Genomic DNA, 16,302 nt, shown 5'->3' with positions numbered 1-16,302 from the left:
AGTATCAGACTTCATAGGTGTCCAAGAGAGAGGTTCTTCTTGGTCCAAAACCATGGGAACTACCTCACCCAATGTGATGGCATTGAGTCCCCACTTTTGATTGGGAGGTAAGAGTACTACAATAGTAACTGGGTGAACAAAAGTATGGTCATGTGACATGTCCTCCATGGTGATCCAACTTCCCCACAAGAAAAATCTTCTCCTGAACAGCCTACATCTAGATGATGCGTTTTCCACATGGATGTGGAGCAGTTTACGGCTTACCTCTCGTGTGATCAAGCACAGCCACAAAGAACACATTACCGAGGCTAGAGTGCTCGAGCGTCGAGCTAAAAGAAAGGATTTTTTGAACTTGTGGAGTAGTCTACATCACGCACAGCCACAAGAACACCTTACCAAAGCTAGAGTGCAGAAGCCTGACGCTGACATTGAGATGTTGTCACGACTCACTCCTCTTCTAAAATATTTCTGCTATGTTATCTCTTGCAATATTTGTATATATATTCATTCATACGTCAAAACAGTCTTAACTTACAAACTAAGAAGGAGCTAAATCACTTGGACAAAGGCAAATCAAGACATACAAACAAAGAGGATAGTGAAGCAAGAAAACTCAGCCATCTGTATTCTCTTTGTTACAAACTAGGAAAACCTTTTAAAATCTTCCTTGAAACACTCTCATTTACGGAAGAGATGCAAAAAAAAGAAGAACAGACGCTACGCATTTGAGACGTCGATAAATTACTAATCAATGTTAGCATGTTCAATGTCTCAAACACTCAAAATTGGCAAGACTGAACATTCATGTTGCAAGTGTATAAAGGTATCCAAAAGAACGTGTTTTCTAAAACAAGACACGAATTTGCAAAGAGCAGGAGCTGCATGGCAAGATCAATGACCTGGACTGATCTATGTGCCTATGCAGGTCTTGGTATGTTGAATGGTTCTCAGTGACAAACGGCGGGTGTGCCTTCTCTGACTCGCTTGCTCCCAGATCAACAGAATTCCTGCAATGATCCATGTCTTGCCATTCATCCACCTCTTGTGATGAGAGAGTAAAAAAGTCACCGCATCTGCAGGGATAGGTGTAGGCAGCATCAGCGTCATCACAATCCCTGCTCATCTCTTCAAGAGTCACTTCATCTGCAATAGCATTGTCGATGAGGAGGCGTGACAAGGTAAGGTGTCGATCGTAGGTAGAGCGGGACTGGGGATCCTTGAGGACATGCCAAGCCTCCTGCAGGCGTAGGAAGCCAGAAGAGGCGGGGATTTCTTGGTTCAGCTTGTCGGGGTGCAAAGCCAACAGAGAGGAAAGGTAGCTGGCCCTAATCTGCGCAAAGGTAGCGTCTTCTGCAACCTGTAGAACTGCGTAGTGAGTCATGCTCACGCGCATACATTTATGTGTGTACTATGTAGTGAGTCACGCATACATTTATGTGTGTACTATATTATGTATATACCTGGAATTTCTCTCTCCCTTTCTTTTACCCTCACAAAAGGCCTAGGGCAAGTCGAGGCTTCACCCTCACCGGGTTGCAACGTCTTAACGTGAGATGGGTTAAGCCATCCAGACAGACGCCCACGTTGTTGAGAATGCACCATTTACACTTAAACACCCCGCCCACCCCCCCCCCTATTGCCGCAGCGCGCTTAAGCTCCCTCACCGGGTTGCAACGTCTTAACGTGAGATGGGTTAAGCCATCTAGACAGACGCCCACGTTGTTGAGAATGCGCCGTTTACACTTAAACACCCCACCGGCCCCGTCCCCCCCCCCCCCCATTGCCGCAGTGCGCTTAAGCTCCCTCTCAACAAGAGGATTGCTTGCTGCAGAGACCCTACCAGCAACCATCTCTCGTGATCAAAGTCCTACTGCTCTGCCATCGCAGCTTTCCTCTATTAGGTGCTCGTCGCGGTATTTCCAGGCCGCCTTGCCACAGTATTTTGGGAGATTTTGCTTATTAAGGCATTATACATGATTGCCCCCCCCCCTCCCCTCACTCACTCTTACCAACGGTTTCAAATGGCAATCTTATCCAGTTTTTCTAATACACTTACCATTGTACCGACTTATTAAGCTTACAGTGGCCCACCATCTCAAAACGTTCCACCTCCAACGGCTTTTGATCTAGCAAAATTGTCATGACACGGTTTGCATGTGCCTGCAGCCCGCTACTGCTTGTATGTGACCAAGAAGAAAAGCATTGTAGGGAGGAGTTACAAATTTACACGAGAGAGAGAGAGAGAGAGAGAGAGATTTTCCTTGGTGACAAGTATGACTTAAAAAATAGTAAGAAGCTCAAGCTAGCGGCCTCCATAGGATGCATTCAAGTGGCAGTCCAAAGGCTCTATCGAATCTAAATCAATAGAGTATGAAGGTTGCACAACTATCCCTCTTGGACTTTTGTAAAAGAGGAGAAAAAAATTACAGGAACAATCCGCGCACACAAAGAGAGAGAGAGGGAGCCGACTCACCCGTCCTATCTTGCGTCGCCATCTTTGTGCGCTTCACTATGCAGCCATTGTGTAGTGCCTCCACCAAGGCTCTGCCATTGTATAGCCCTGCTTGTTGTAACTAAGCAGCTTGGCAATAGCTACCATCTCGATCACAATTGGACATCCTCAGTATCGAGGGAGGGGGGGAAGATTGACGTGTTGGTGAATGATGGGTAAAGAAAAAATTGAATATTTATCGAATACAAACTTATGCACACCACACTTGGTATACATACCAACCAAGGAACTGGTTAAAATTTGCCAATCCACCTTGCATATTTTTATCCATGTACGTGCCTTCAAGATGCATGCATAGGTGGTCGCATTTGGAGAGAGGCCCTCATTATACATGTGATGAAGTCAACCTAGAGCTTCCTCGCCCAATCACGATGTTTTTCTTCAAGACCCCCTCACTAACAATCTCATTATGAATTTGTTTTCCTCCATCAACTTCTTGCATAACTTATGATGCCTTCAAGATGCAAGGCATAGGTAATTGCATCCAAAAAGAAAATCAGACCACTACTTTGTGGGCTTACCTCCGTTGGGTATTACCTACAATTAATTCACTCTGAGTGACAACATTATGAACATGAACATTTTATGTACTTTCATGAAATGGAAATGGCCTATGAACTTTGAGAATAGCGGAGTTAAGAGAATTAGAGTGAGCATTTTTGTGAGACTACTTTGAGAACATAGAGGGTAAACTTAATTAGCGGTGATAGCCGTTTTTCGGCTCTCCATAATTGCCATAGTAAGTTACTCCACCCTACCAAATTCACCCAAACGCTATGGTTATCCCTACCATTTCACTGTACATAGGCGTGTGTGAGTTAGGGGGCTTTTTCCATATCTTCTTAAAAACCCTCAGCTAGCTAGTCACTGGGCTAGTTGAGCCAAAAAAATAAAAATAATAAAAAAAAAGTATATTATGGCCTCTTTGTGTGTAAATATTTCATTGTATATATGGCCTAAATATAGGGATTTTTTATAATTATTTTGGTATTTTATTTAAATATTTCTACTTAGGTGTGTGTTTTATTAAACCTATGTACACCTTCTTTCATTCTCTTACACCATAATTATATTTTTTGCCAATATGTACATACTCTAACCTCATATTTTTCCTTTATACAAATCACTCCCACATTTTCACCCTCACCCTCGTGAAAACAAAAAATTGATTTCTACTCATTGGTTACTTTTATTATATTATTTACTTGCATACCTTTTTCTCTTTCACCCAAAATAATTCAAGGAGGGACCATATCATATGATTCCAATATCTTTCCATATCCATAACTCCTCCATATTTTTATTATTATTTTTACTCATTATTCTAACACCATGTGCTCATTGAGCTAAAGTCCATGAATAGTCCATACACTAGTCCCACCATGTATATATTTCTTTATTCACCAATAATCCTCCTCCATGCATGGGTCAAGTGCAACTTGGATGCTTTGTATTATAATATGACAAAGGAGGGGCTCACTCTTGGATGCATTGTACAAATTCAACAAAGGAGGGGGCCACTAAAAGACTTTTGCAGGCATAAAAAACAGGCTTTTTGGTGAGAATTTTGGCACCTATCTCCACTCCGAATTTGGAGCAGTGGTCAAAAGAGAAAATATATCCCACGCTCTGAATAATCACCTCAAATTTTTTCATGATTTTTGGATCTACCAGCGGTGAGCTATGATTTTTTGAGTGGACCCCAGTCTGCCCACTTTTCTCACAAGTAGCCCTTAGTCTTCTCTCACCCTTCCACACACCTACTCACTCTTACACATCCCTCCCTCTCCTTCCCTCACTCAAACCTGCAATTTCCATGGCCTCTCCCACCCTCTTCACCATTACCCTTCTCTCTCATCCCTATAGTTCTTTTATGAACCTCTACATACATACACCCTCTCCATGTCTCTCTCTATTGCTTCTATGTTACAATTTCATTTACCTCTCCTAAAATTATCTAAAATTCAACATCTTAACCATGATAACTTCTGCAAATTGAGGATTTTTCATCAACAAATCCTCTTTTCATCGTGGTGGTCAACAGTGGCGGCGACGTAAAGAAGCGAAGAAGAAGAAGAAGACCAGCGGTCATTTTTTCGACAATCTACACAAGGGTGAGTTCAAGCTTCTTCAAATCTTCACCATCTCAATGATTCTCTTTTAATTCACCCCTCTTCCTTCATCAAATCAACTCATACTACCCATTGTAAATGTATCACTAACAATTCTAGTGATTATTAACACTAACAACTAACTTCTCTTGTAAAAATGCACCCACACTATCAACATATGGAGTAGGCAACCGCACAAGTAAACCAAATTCACTCACTCCCATGGAAGTTTCTCTCCTTTGTGAGATTACTTTGAGAACATAGAGGGTAAACTTAATTAGCGGTAGCAACATAACCGTTATACTTAACTAACTTGGCATGAACAATACTTTTGCAAGAGAGAGAATTAGAGAGCATGACAACAGTTGAGGACCAGATTTATGATGCTCTATGATGGTACATGAATATACCATCATCCTGGGGGAGGGCTAATGATAGCCGTTTTTTGGCTCTCCATAATTGCCATAGTAAGTTACTCCACCCTACCAAATTCACCCAAACGCTATGGCTATCCCTACCATTTCCCTGTACATAGGTGTGTGTGAGTTAGGGGGCTTTTCCCATATCTTCTTAAAAACCCTCAGCTAGCTAATCACTGGGCTAGTTGAGTCAAAAAAATAAAAATAATTAAAAAAAAGTATATTATGGCCTCTTTGTGTGTAAATATTTCATTGTATATATGGCCTAAATATAGGGATTTTTTATAATTATTTTGGTATTTTATTTAAATATTTCTACTTAGGTGGGTGTTTTATTAAACCTATGTACACCTTCTTTCATCCTCTTACACCATAATTATATTTTTTGCCAATATGTACATACTCTAACCTCATATTTTTCCTTTATACAAATCACTCCCACATTTTCACCCTCATCCTCGTGAAAACAAAACATTGATTTCTACTCATTGGTTATGTTTATTATATTTTTACTTGCATACCTTTTCCTCTTTCACCCAAAATAATTCAAGGAGGGACCATATCATATGATTCCAATATCTTTCCATATCCATAACTCTTCCATATTTTTATTATTATTTTTACTCGTTATTCTAACACCATGTGCTCATTGAGCTAAAGTCCATGAATAGTCCATACACTAGTCCCACCATGTATATATTTCTTTATTCACCAATAATCCTCCTCCATGCATGGGTCAAGGGCAACTTGGATGCTTTGTATTATAATATGACAAAGGAGGGGCTCACTCTTGGATGCATTGTACAAATTCAACAAAAGAGGGGTCCACTAAAAGACTTTTGCAGGCATAAAAACAGGCTTTTTGGTGAGAATTTTGGCACCTATCTCCACTTCGAATTTGGAGCGGCGGTCAAAAGAGAAAATGTAGCCCACGCTTTGAATAATCATCTCAAATTTTTTCATGATTTTTGGATCTACCAGGGATGAGCTATGATTTTTTGAGTGGACCCCAGTCTGCCCACTTTTCTCACAAGTAGCCCTTAGTCTTCTCTCACCCTTCCACACACCTACTCACTCTTACACATCCCTCCCTCTCCTTCCCTCACTCAAACCTGCAATTTCCATGGCTTATCCCACCCTCTTCACCATTACCCTTCTCTCTCATCCCTATAGTTCTTTTATGAACCTCTACATACATACACCCTCTCCATGTCTCTCTCTATTGCTTCTATGTTACAATTTCATTTACCTCTCCTAAAAATATCTAAAATTCAGCATCTTAACCATGATGACTTCTGCAAATTGAGGATTTTTCATCAACAAATCCTCTTTTCATCGTGGTGGTCAACCGTGGCGGCGGCGTAAAGAAGCGAAGAAGAAGAAGAAGACCAGCGGTCATTTTTTCCACAATCTACACAGGGGTGAGTTCAAGCTTCTTCAAAGCTTCACCATCTCAATGATTCTCTTTTAATTCACCCCTCTTCCTTCATCAAATCAACTCATCCTACCCATTGTAAATGTATCACTAACAATTCTAGTGATTATTACCACTAACAACTAACTTCTCTTGTAAAAATGCACCTACACTATCAACATATGGAGTAGGCAACCGCACAAGTAAACCAAATTCACTCACTCCCATGGAAGTTTCTCTCCTTTCACCACATCAATAATTCTCTTACTTGAGCCCACATCCATGTGACTCAAGAGAAAAGAGAGACCCCATTATCATTTGAAATTCATAAAAATTCATAATCCTTGATCTTTCCTAGTAAAATTGATTAAGCTTAATCCTAATCAAGGCTTCTAAAACCTATAAATAGAACCCATTCCTCCTTGTAAAAGAGATCACTATACCATTGCACACTAGATTGAGCGTACCACACGCCAGTTCTATCTTGGTTGTAAAGAGAGAGTAAGCTTTCTATACACCATCACCTTGGTGCATAGAAAAGCTTGAGCTAGTTTGAGTGAGTGCGAGTAGAAGATATTATTCCTACCATTGTTGTATCTACCCCAACATCAATGAATTGGTAGTTTTGGGTGCAATTCATGTCCAAAGGCTCACGCTTCTCCTCCAATTTGGCTTGGCAAACTCATTCAGCTTCATAAGGTGACTTGTTTCATTGAAGGTTGTTGTTTTGTTGCTTGTGATTCATTGGCTATTGTTTGGCTACCATTGTAAGAGGGTGGATGGTGAGAGGGCTCCCATAACCCTAAGACAATGTGCTAGTGATGCTATAACCAAATCTTGTCACTTGATTCCGCAAGCTCTAAGTTCCTTTTTTGTGCAAAATATAAAGTTGAAGCTAAGTTGTACACCATCTCTCTCTCTCTCTCTCTCTCTCTCTCTCTCTCTCTCTCTCTCTCTCTCTCTCTCTCTCTCTCTCGTGTTTTAGTGTGTGAGAGTGTTCCATTGGTGTTAGGGTTAGTGTAAATTCCTTGCTTGTTTGTGGGTTGCTCTAACGATTCTCCTCTTTTGCGTCCTAGTTCGCTCTTAAACTAGGTGGTGCCCCTTGTGTAGTTGGGATTTGGCTGTGGGTTTGTTGTTTTGGTTTGTGTTGTGTTGTGCCCCAGCCCCATTGAGCAGCACGGGAGCCTTGAAGGGTGTCTAGAGGTTGCTCTTCTTGTTGCCCGCCCCGGACCGCCTCAGCGGTAGCAACATAACCATTATACTTAACTAACTTGGCATGAACAATACTTTTGCAAGAGAGAGAATTAGAGAGCATGACAACAGTTGAGGACCAGATTTATGTGGAGCCGGTCCCCCTCCAATAGGCTTTCGTATTATAGATTCTCCCATCAAGAGAGACTTGGTATAATACAATCTTTGTGTTCCTTGGGACCTAGGTGATGCAATCGGAAGATGGGAAACTTCATGAATCACAAGCATAACATAATCCTTTGTAAAAGCATTAACCATCCCCAGCCTCAGTCCCAAGGTCTCAAGCACCTTCAAAGGTGGAGAGAGCTAGCGGGGAATGAGGGTAGGGAAGAGGAAGAAGAACCATTCATAGGAGAAAGAAATAGTTCCTCACTTATCATCACTTTTCTTGCTTAGCATAGCATAATAGCATAGTAATGAAGATGAAGAAGATGGAAAGTTTAAGCATTGAAGCATAGCTCTTGGTTGGATTTGCATTCCATAGCCAAGAGTGTTGGTGTAGGCTCTCAACTTCTTAACAAGCTTGGAGAAGGAGATGGAATTCTTGCACTTTGCCCAAGTGAGAATGAGCTTGTGAGTGTGTGTGAGAGAGAGAGTATACCCCCCAAGCACACCCCTAGCTTCTCTTGGTCGACCCCTCCTTGTAGCTCAAACTAAAATTTGATTGGACCCCTGCAATCCTAAACAATCACATGTATAGTGCATATCAAGCAACCATGGTAGCATTTGGACAAGTGTCCTCCTTTCCCCTTTGAGAGAGAGGGCTTGGAAAATGCTTTAGACGATTAATTAAATGACTAAATGCTCATTGGACCCCTCTTTAGCCTAGCCAATAGGATTCACGCACCCCATATGTCTAAGCATAGGGAGAGCTTGACATGTGTCCTTGTGGCCCTTGAGGAAGGGGTGTCCTTTGGGTGAGTGAGGGGTTGGTCAAATCATTCCCCTAACTTTGGGCCTCGCCCCCTCCTTTGTAGGGTACTTTTTGACTCAAGCACCTTACCCCCCCAAGCATGGGAAGCTTCTCAAGCACCTTAGTGCGCAAGTGCAAGCTTAGCAAGAGTATGGGCTCTCTCTCACTCATGCCCCTAGCTTCAAGGGCTCGCCCCCTCCTTGTAGGGATTGATTTGAAATTTCAAGCTTATGCCTAGCTTAAGCATGCACCTTAGCTATCAAGCATCTCATGCATTAAAATCATCAAGCACCTCAAGCATAGGCCTAGCTTAACCTTAGGTCTAAGGACTTTTACACTAACCATTGGAAGTCTTTAATGAAGCTAACCCTAAGGTTTTTCAAGCTCCATTAGCTAGCATTGCTCTTTGACAGACCATCTCTCGTTTGGGCCCATTAACTTTGGCCCCGTGTCGAGATAGATCCATAAGACATGTCTATATTCTAATCCTTGTTCCTGTTATTCTCCCACAGTTTAATATGAAAAAATTATTTGGATTGGTTAGATATTAGATTTTATGACATTACCTCTCTCTTGAAATCATAGTCGTCCTCGACTATGAGGTAGAAGAGATAAAGTGTTAGTCAATAGTCTATGTTTCTTAGCGGGTAGAGGATCCCTTTTTATCCTACGACATCATTCCAAGATGGATGACTAATCCATTTGGTGCTTGGGAGATGTAGCTACCGCAAGCATGTCTGCTCTTTAGTCCATTTCATTCTCCCAAAGTAGAGTGACAAATTCTACTTGGTGTTTGAGAGACGCCGTCATCACAAACATGATTCTAAGCATGCCTACTACTTAAATTTGTGCACAATAAAAAGAGAATTAGTCTTATAAGACAAAAACATTGGTCATTTAAAAGAAACATGTACATTTGCTTACTCTAATGTAGCATTGTAAGCATTGACTAGGTTCATACTATCCTTAAGCTGGATTCCTTGCATGATGCATCCATCAACTAGCATCTTCAAAAGGATAATTTTTTAACTTAATAAGATACTGTCAATAATCTTACTATGTCGAAGTACCTTGTCTTCATGCTGAAGGATAGCTTCGGGTTGTACCGCCTCTTCTTGGTCTTTGATTTTTGGAGGGTCTTCAATAATTGGTTATCTTGGTGGATCTTCTTTGTAGGGCTTAAGTAGGCTCAAATGAAAAGCATTGTGTATGAGCCAAGGGTTGGGCAACTTGAGTTGATAAGCCATGTCATTGATTGGCTTCAAGATTTGAAAAGGACCATAGTATCTTTTTGCTAGTTTAGCATAATACTTTTGATGGCCCGTAGAACTTTTACCGTCGTTTGCCTCGAGCGAGCCTTGGGAAACTTAAGTAAGACCCAATCATTTTTTTTTAATGTTAAGGTCCTTCTGTGCTTATCAGCAGCAGCCTTTTGCTTTTGTTGAGAGATGGATATAGCCTCCTTAATCTTTTGGAAAGATTCTTGGAGGTCACGGTTATATTCATCAGTAAGTAGCGAAGATCTTTCCATGTACTTTAAGTAGAAAGGGACTTTTAGGTCTTCCCTCTATGATCTCAAAAGGTGCCTTTCCCGTAGTAGTATGGACAATATTATTGTATGCATACTCTACAAGGGGTAAGTACTTTTCCCATTGTGAGCGTTGATCTACTTCTGTAACATAGGTCTTTAGTAGATTGAGTTCTCACTTCGGCCATCCGTTTGTGGGTGATAGGCCGAAGAGAAATTCAATCTTGTACCTAGATTTTCAAAAAGACCTTTCCAAAAATTACCGGTCATTCTAGGATCTCTATCTAACACGATGAATGTTGGAAATCCATGGTGTTTGAAAATATGAGACATGAAGAGAGTTGCCATTTGGTGTGCCTTAATAGTCTTTTTGACAGGAATAAAATGTGCTTGCTTACTAAACCCGTCGACTATTGTCCATATTCCCGTATTCCCATGGATAGATTTGGGTAATACAATGATAAAATCCATGGATATACTCTCCCATGATGAATTAGGGATTGGCAATGGCCGGAGTAATCCAGGTTGCTTTCCTCTATCGTACTTGGTCTTTTGACATACCACACATTTTGAAACATACTCTTGCATGTCCACTTTCATGGTAGACCAATAAAAGTACATCTCTACTCCTTGAACAGTAGGTTGAATATCTCTATGCCCCGCATAGGGAGGAGCATGGGATTCATACATGACTTTCTCACGAAGGGAGTGGGTAACACATAGCCTATTGCCATGGAGAAGATAACCATCTTGCAAGGTGAATGGTTCTTCTTTTTTCCCCAATGCAAGGGCTGACATTATGTCTCTAAATTCGGGGTCAATAGCATACTCATCTATCATAGAAGATAGATTGTGAGTTTCTATAGACACCACATTAACTCTTGGTTGTCGTGAAAGTGCATCGGCCACTTGATTGTGCTTACCAGCAATGTGAGCAATATGAAAAAAAAATCACGAAAGAAAATTTTCCCACCTCATTTGTTTGTCGAAAATCTTGGTTTGCATCATGAAGTACTTGAGACTTTGGTGGTTCACTCGCAAAATAAATAAAGTCCCCAATAGATAGTGCTTACATGTGTCTAGGGCATGTAGAACAGCTAAAATCTCCTTTTCATATATGCCCAAGACTCATTCATCGGTGTTGAGCCTTCGGCTCTCATATGCTATGGCATGCCCTTCTTGAAGCAAAAGTGCTCCAAGGCAATCACCACAAGCATCGCATTGGACCTCAAATGGCTTTGAGAGATCCGTAAGCATAAGGACTGGTTGCGAGGTAAGCTTCTCTTTGAGCATGTCAAAAGTATTTTTCTCTTTAGCAGTCCATGAGTACTTAACGTTCTTCTTTGTTAAGTCATGCAATGGTCCCGCTATTTGAGAGAATTTGGCTATGAAGAGTCTATAGTATGCACACATACCAATAAAGCTTCTTAGCTCATGTAGATTCCTTGGATTAGGCTATGCTTTTATTACCTCTTGCTTTGATGGGTCCATAGAGATACCATCTTGAGAGATAATATGACATAAGTATTGAATCTCTTGAAGGAAAAATTCACCATTCTTTGATTGATAAAAAGCTTGTTCTCCCTCAAAGCTTGAAAAATCACCTGGAGATGTTGCTTGTGCTCCTTCAAGCACTTGGAGTAGATGATGATATCATAAAAGAACACCTTCAGTGAATTTGCGATAGGGTCTAAATATTTTCTCCATTAGAGGATTGAATGTGGCTGGTGCATTAGGCAAGCCAAAAGGCATGACTAGATATTCATAAAGACCAAAGGTTGTACAAAACATGGTCTTTACGATATCTTCATTCACCATCCTTATTTGATGATAGCCACTTTTAAGGTCAATCCTACTGAAGTAGGTCAAACCTTGTAGCTTATCAAACAAATCTTCTACCCGCGGTACGAGCAATCAGTTTTTGATGGTGATATGATTTAGCGCTCGATAATCCACACACATGCGGTATGTACCATCTTTCTTTTACACTAAAAGGATCGGAGAACAAAAGGGGGAGGAGCTAGGCCTCACCATCCCTTTGTCTACCAATTCTTGTACTTGCCTCATGATCTCCTCTTGTTGAGCTTAGGAAACTCGATAAGGAGGTTTGTTAGGCAGTGAGCTTCCTGGTAGGAGCTCAATTCGATGGTCATCATCCCGTCGTTTTGGAGGTAAGTCCATAGGGATATCATCGATGAACACATCTTGGAATCCATTTAGAAAATTAGACAAGTCTAATTCTTCTTGATTCCTAAAACTTTGCTTTGTTAAATATTAGCATCATTTAGAGAATCTTTTGACAAAAATAATGTACACAGAAACTGAGCTTTTCATTGAGTTATCAAAAGCAGGTGAATTTACAAGTGGTATAGTACGACCGGACTCACTAGCATCTATATACATGCTCTTTTTCTTATAGGTGAAGTAGATTCTCCTTTCAAGGAACTTCATGTTGGCAACCATGCGGCTGAACCATGGTGCCTTTAGGAAAACATCCTCATGTTGGAGAGGAGATATGAAAAAGTCTTCTTTGTCGACGTAGCTTTGGACATGAAGCCTCAACTTCCCAATCAAGGGAGTAACGGAGGCTTGCTGTCCCTTGAAAGCTCCATCGGTAGTTACAGTATCTCCCATCTCGAAAGCTTGAATGCCCAACTTAGTGGCCAACTCCATTGATATGAAGTTGTGAGTAGAGCCAGGGTCAAACAAGATGAAGGCGTCCTGCTCCCTTACCTTTGCCCAAGCATAGGAGAGAGGTGATCCTTTGCAATGATCATTGTAGAAGGCGAGGACAGTCCCAGAAGGCGGGAACTATTCCTTAGAAGGCCGACCAGCGGGAAGCGGGAACAACTACACTGATAGTAACTACCACAATTACTGTAGTAACTCGGAGAGCTATAAATAGGACCCGCTACGCTATAACCGAGCTTTTTGGCTTTTTGGCTTTTTGACACTTTTGGTTTACGAGCTCTTAGCTTCTAGATTCACCCATGTAATCATTTACTCTTGTAATCAATCCTCAGACTTCATCTGAGCTTAAGCCTATTGTACACTGTACTAATTATCCTTGAGCTATTAATATGAATCTACAAATACCATTTCCCATCTTCCACTTGTGTCTTTCATTTCAGTACATCATTCCAGTTCAATTCTCTATTTCAGTCCAGTACTTTGTTTCAGTCCTCACTAACTAAACTGCCTAAATAATCAGTAGCTCTAAACTCTAACATTGGAATAGCTGTCTGAAGAGACCAGCTCCCATTCCATTTTGGCAATCATGGTGGCTAGAGCTGATTGCTCTTAGACTAGCGAGCTCTATCTCCCAATTAGAATTCTTAGCTACAAACATGCCGCCCAGAGTCAGTCGTGGTAAAAAATCATCAACCCAATTGCACACTGATTCCACACAAGTCGACCCTATTCCAAACATGTCAGAAAGAGAGTCCGATACTAAGAAGGACCCCGAGAGTGAGACTGAGGCTCAGGAGGAGCAGAGTAATGTTGAAGAGGCCATAGACTCTCAGCATTCCAGTCACTCAAGGAGGAGGAGGGCTGAGCGTGAGGAACACAAAACTAGGACTCAAAGTTCTCGGTCCACGCACAAGGCAGGTGAGGCCAAGGGTAGCAAAGGCAGTCGTCACAATACAAGCAGGAAGGCCAGGGAAGAGACTGAGACTGAAACTCAAGAGGAAGGTCACTGGGATGCCGACATTGATCATTACAGGAAGTCATCAAGTTGCAGTCAGGCTACCAAGACCAGAAGAAACAGAGACGATGCCGATCGGCATGATTACACTTCTACGTTAAAGATCTCTTTTCCAATGTTCAAAGGCGGAAAGAAAGACGATCGTGATGTCCATATTTAAGCCTTTGAGCAATATGCTGAATTAAAGAATATTGATGAAGATAACTGGGGAGAGTATTTTCCTCAAACACTGAAGGATATGGCAAGGAAATGGTATTACCAGTATCCAGCTTGCCAGCTTAGGTCTTACAACAAACTTGTGGGATGGGTGTCTAACCTCACTCCTATCTTATTGCAGACATAGCGAGAACCATGAATATAATTGTCAATCCATGGGACGAAGCTGATTTGACTAGTGCATAGAGGGTACAAGAGGTTGTCAATCTCTTGGAAAACAACAGACAACTCGCATCTAACTCAAGCTACACTCAAATGGCAGAAATCACCAAAAGCTAGTCGTTAATCGATAAACAAATCACAACCGTTACAGCATCAAACGACATCCAAACATTACGAAACTTCTAGGACATTTTTAGAAGACCTAAGCACACATGCTTATGGTCTCAAATCTCACTTTAGGTCAAGTGCAAAAATCACGATTATTAACAGCAGTGAGTTTTTGACCTAGTCATTCTCGACCCAGAATGCATCTAAATGCTTAGCAATGATGCCCCAATATCCCGCCTATACTTATTTTATGATTTTTAAGCTTAAATTCCTACTTATGATGAAATTAGACCGCGGGTCGATGACGCCAAAAGCTACGGATTACCATGAAATGCTTACGTCAATGCGTAGAGCTCTTACCTGTAGTTACAACGCAACAGACGACACTGCAATGTGTCAAGCAAGAAGGGAGTAGGAAGTGTGAGAAGGAGAGAAGTGAGTGCCGTTAGCTCACGCTGTGTTCTATTATCCAAAAACTTATAAAGAACTTACAAAAATTGGCTTTTATACCTTAGCCAAGGTTTTGTTGGTCAAAACTAATAATCTGGGAGCTCTAACTAAAGACAGGTTGATACAATCTAGAAGCTTGTAGGCCCAGCTCATCAATTACACTGTTTATCTGGAAAGTAGAAGTTATAACATTCCCAATTCCTCAAAATAATAAGTGTTTTTACAATAAAATCTCCAAAAAATGTCATCCAAGTTAGCTTGTTGCTAACATTCCCCCCCTCCCTTGACACAGCTTCATGGACTGAAGTAGTCTTCGGGTTGACGACTGGCAAGGCGGTCTTTAAGCGCATGTAGTGCTTTCTCATATCTGAGTCTTCTTTCTTTGTCAGGAACTTGCAAAGACTGCATGGTGACTCTGTTTTTAAGTTCAATGGCTGAATAGCCAACAAATCTGGATGTAAGGTTACTTATCACTGGCCCAAATATCTTCGCTTGCCAAGTGAAGAAACCTGTATAGAATGCTTCCTCAAATGCCAACATATTGCTAGAGGGCAAAAACTGCATCGGGCATAGAAGCCGTAAAGGACTTCTTCTGAAGGGTGTCCACTTAAGTCATAATAGAGACCTTTATTGCCTTCGAGGAAAGACATCCATGGTGCTCCGGCTTACTTAGGCTCGTGAAAAGCTTGAATGCAGGTGAGCAGCATTCTGCAAATCTTATACAGCATGGCACATGAGAGGTCAGGGAGGCTCTTGAAGAAAGTCATGGCGCCCATTAGGGTTTTCACCAAGTATTCTTCCGTTGGGGTTCCCTGCTCTGGAGCTGGTAGGAATGGGTAATTCAGCCATGTGGGCCTCTTCTTTTTTAGTGCTTCGTATGCCTACCATGTCCTTACCCTTGGTACAAGACAGAATGTGGGGCCTTTTTGGAGGGCTGCAGGTGCTCTTGTGAACAGAATTAGATATCTCGAATTCTTGTTCAACCAACTCCTTCTCCACTTGGGGTGGATATCATCTAACCCTTCTGCCTTCATAACTTTGTATAGTCTTTCTTTAACCTGTAATAGCTCCACTTTGATCAAGGGGTATGGCAGTGATTGATGATGCCACTGAGCATTGATTTGTTTGGGAGTGAGTTGAGTTACATTTACAGAGTGGAGAACTCTCAACTCCCAATCCATTGCTGCTTTCCATTCAGCATCTGTTTCTTGGGCAATCTGCTCTTTTAGTGCATCTTCCTCAGCTTTAAAAGTCTAGACCATGGGCACTTGCTCAGCTTCAGTGAGTGGTACTTGAAAGTCTGATTCTCCTGCCATTCCTTTTGATGGTTGTGTTTCCATCTCAACAAATGAGACTGAGGGTATGTCAACTGTTGGTTGTTCAAATGTTCTTGCTTCTTCCTAATGTTCTGGTTGTCCCTCTCTTAGCAGCTGATTGACTCTCTTTAATTCGGCTATCTCTTTGAGCAGTTGCTCTTCTCTTTGGACCCGCATCAATGTAAGGTCTCGTCTT

The 16,302-nt window shown here is 41.4% G+C and overlaps 1 protein-coding gene across 1 annotated transcript; it reads right to left on the bottom strand.

The window, feature by feature from the left end:
* Nucleotides 1-698: 698 nt before the first annotated feature.
* LOC147433094 (uncharacterized) lies at nt 699-1,408 on the bottom strand. Its single transcript, XM_086491706.1, has one exon. It carries the CDS (start codon nt 1,391-1,393, stop codon nt 845-847), a length of 549 nt encoding a protein of 182 aa, XP_086347832.1. The 5' UTR covers nt 1,394-1,408; the 3' UTR covers nt 699-844.
* Nucleotides 1,409-16,302: the final 14,894 nt, after the last annotated feature.

Source organism: Adiantum capillus-veneris, chromosome 20 (genome assembly GCF_014529385.1).
Source record: "Adiantum capillus-veneris isolate H3 chromosome 20, ASM1452938v2, whole genome shotgun sequence".
NCBI lineage: Eukaryota > Viridiplantae > Streptophyta > Polypodiopsida > Polypodiales > Pteridaceae > Adiantum > Adiantum capillus-veneris.
This window is presented reverse-complemented; position numbering and strand designations above follow the sequence as displayed.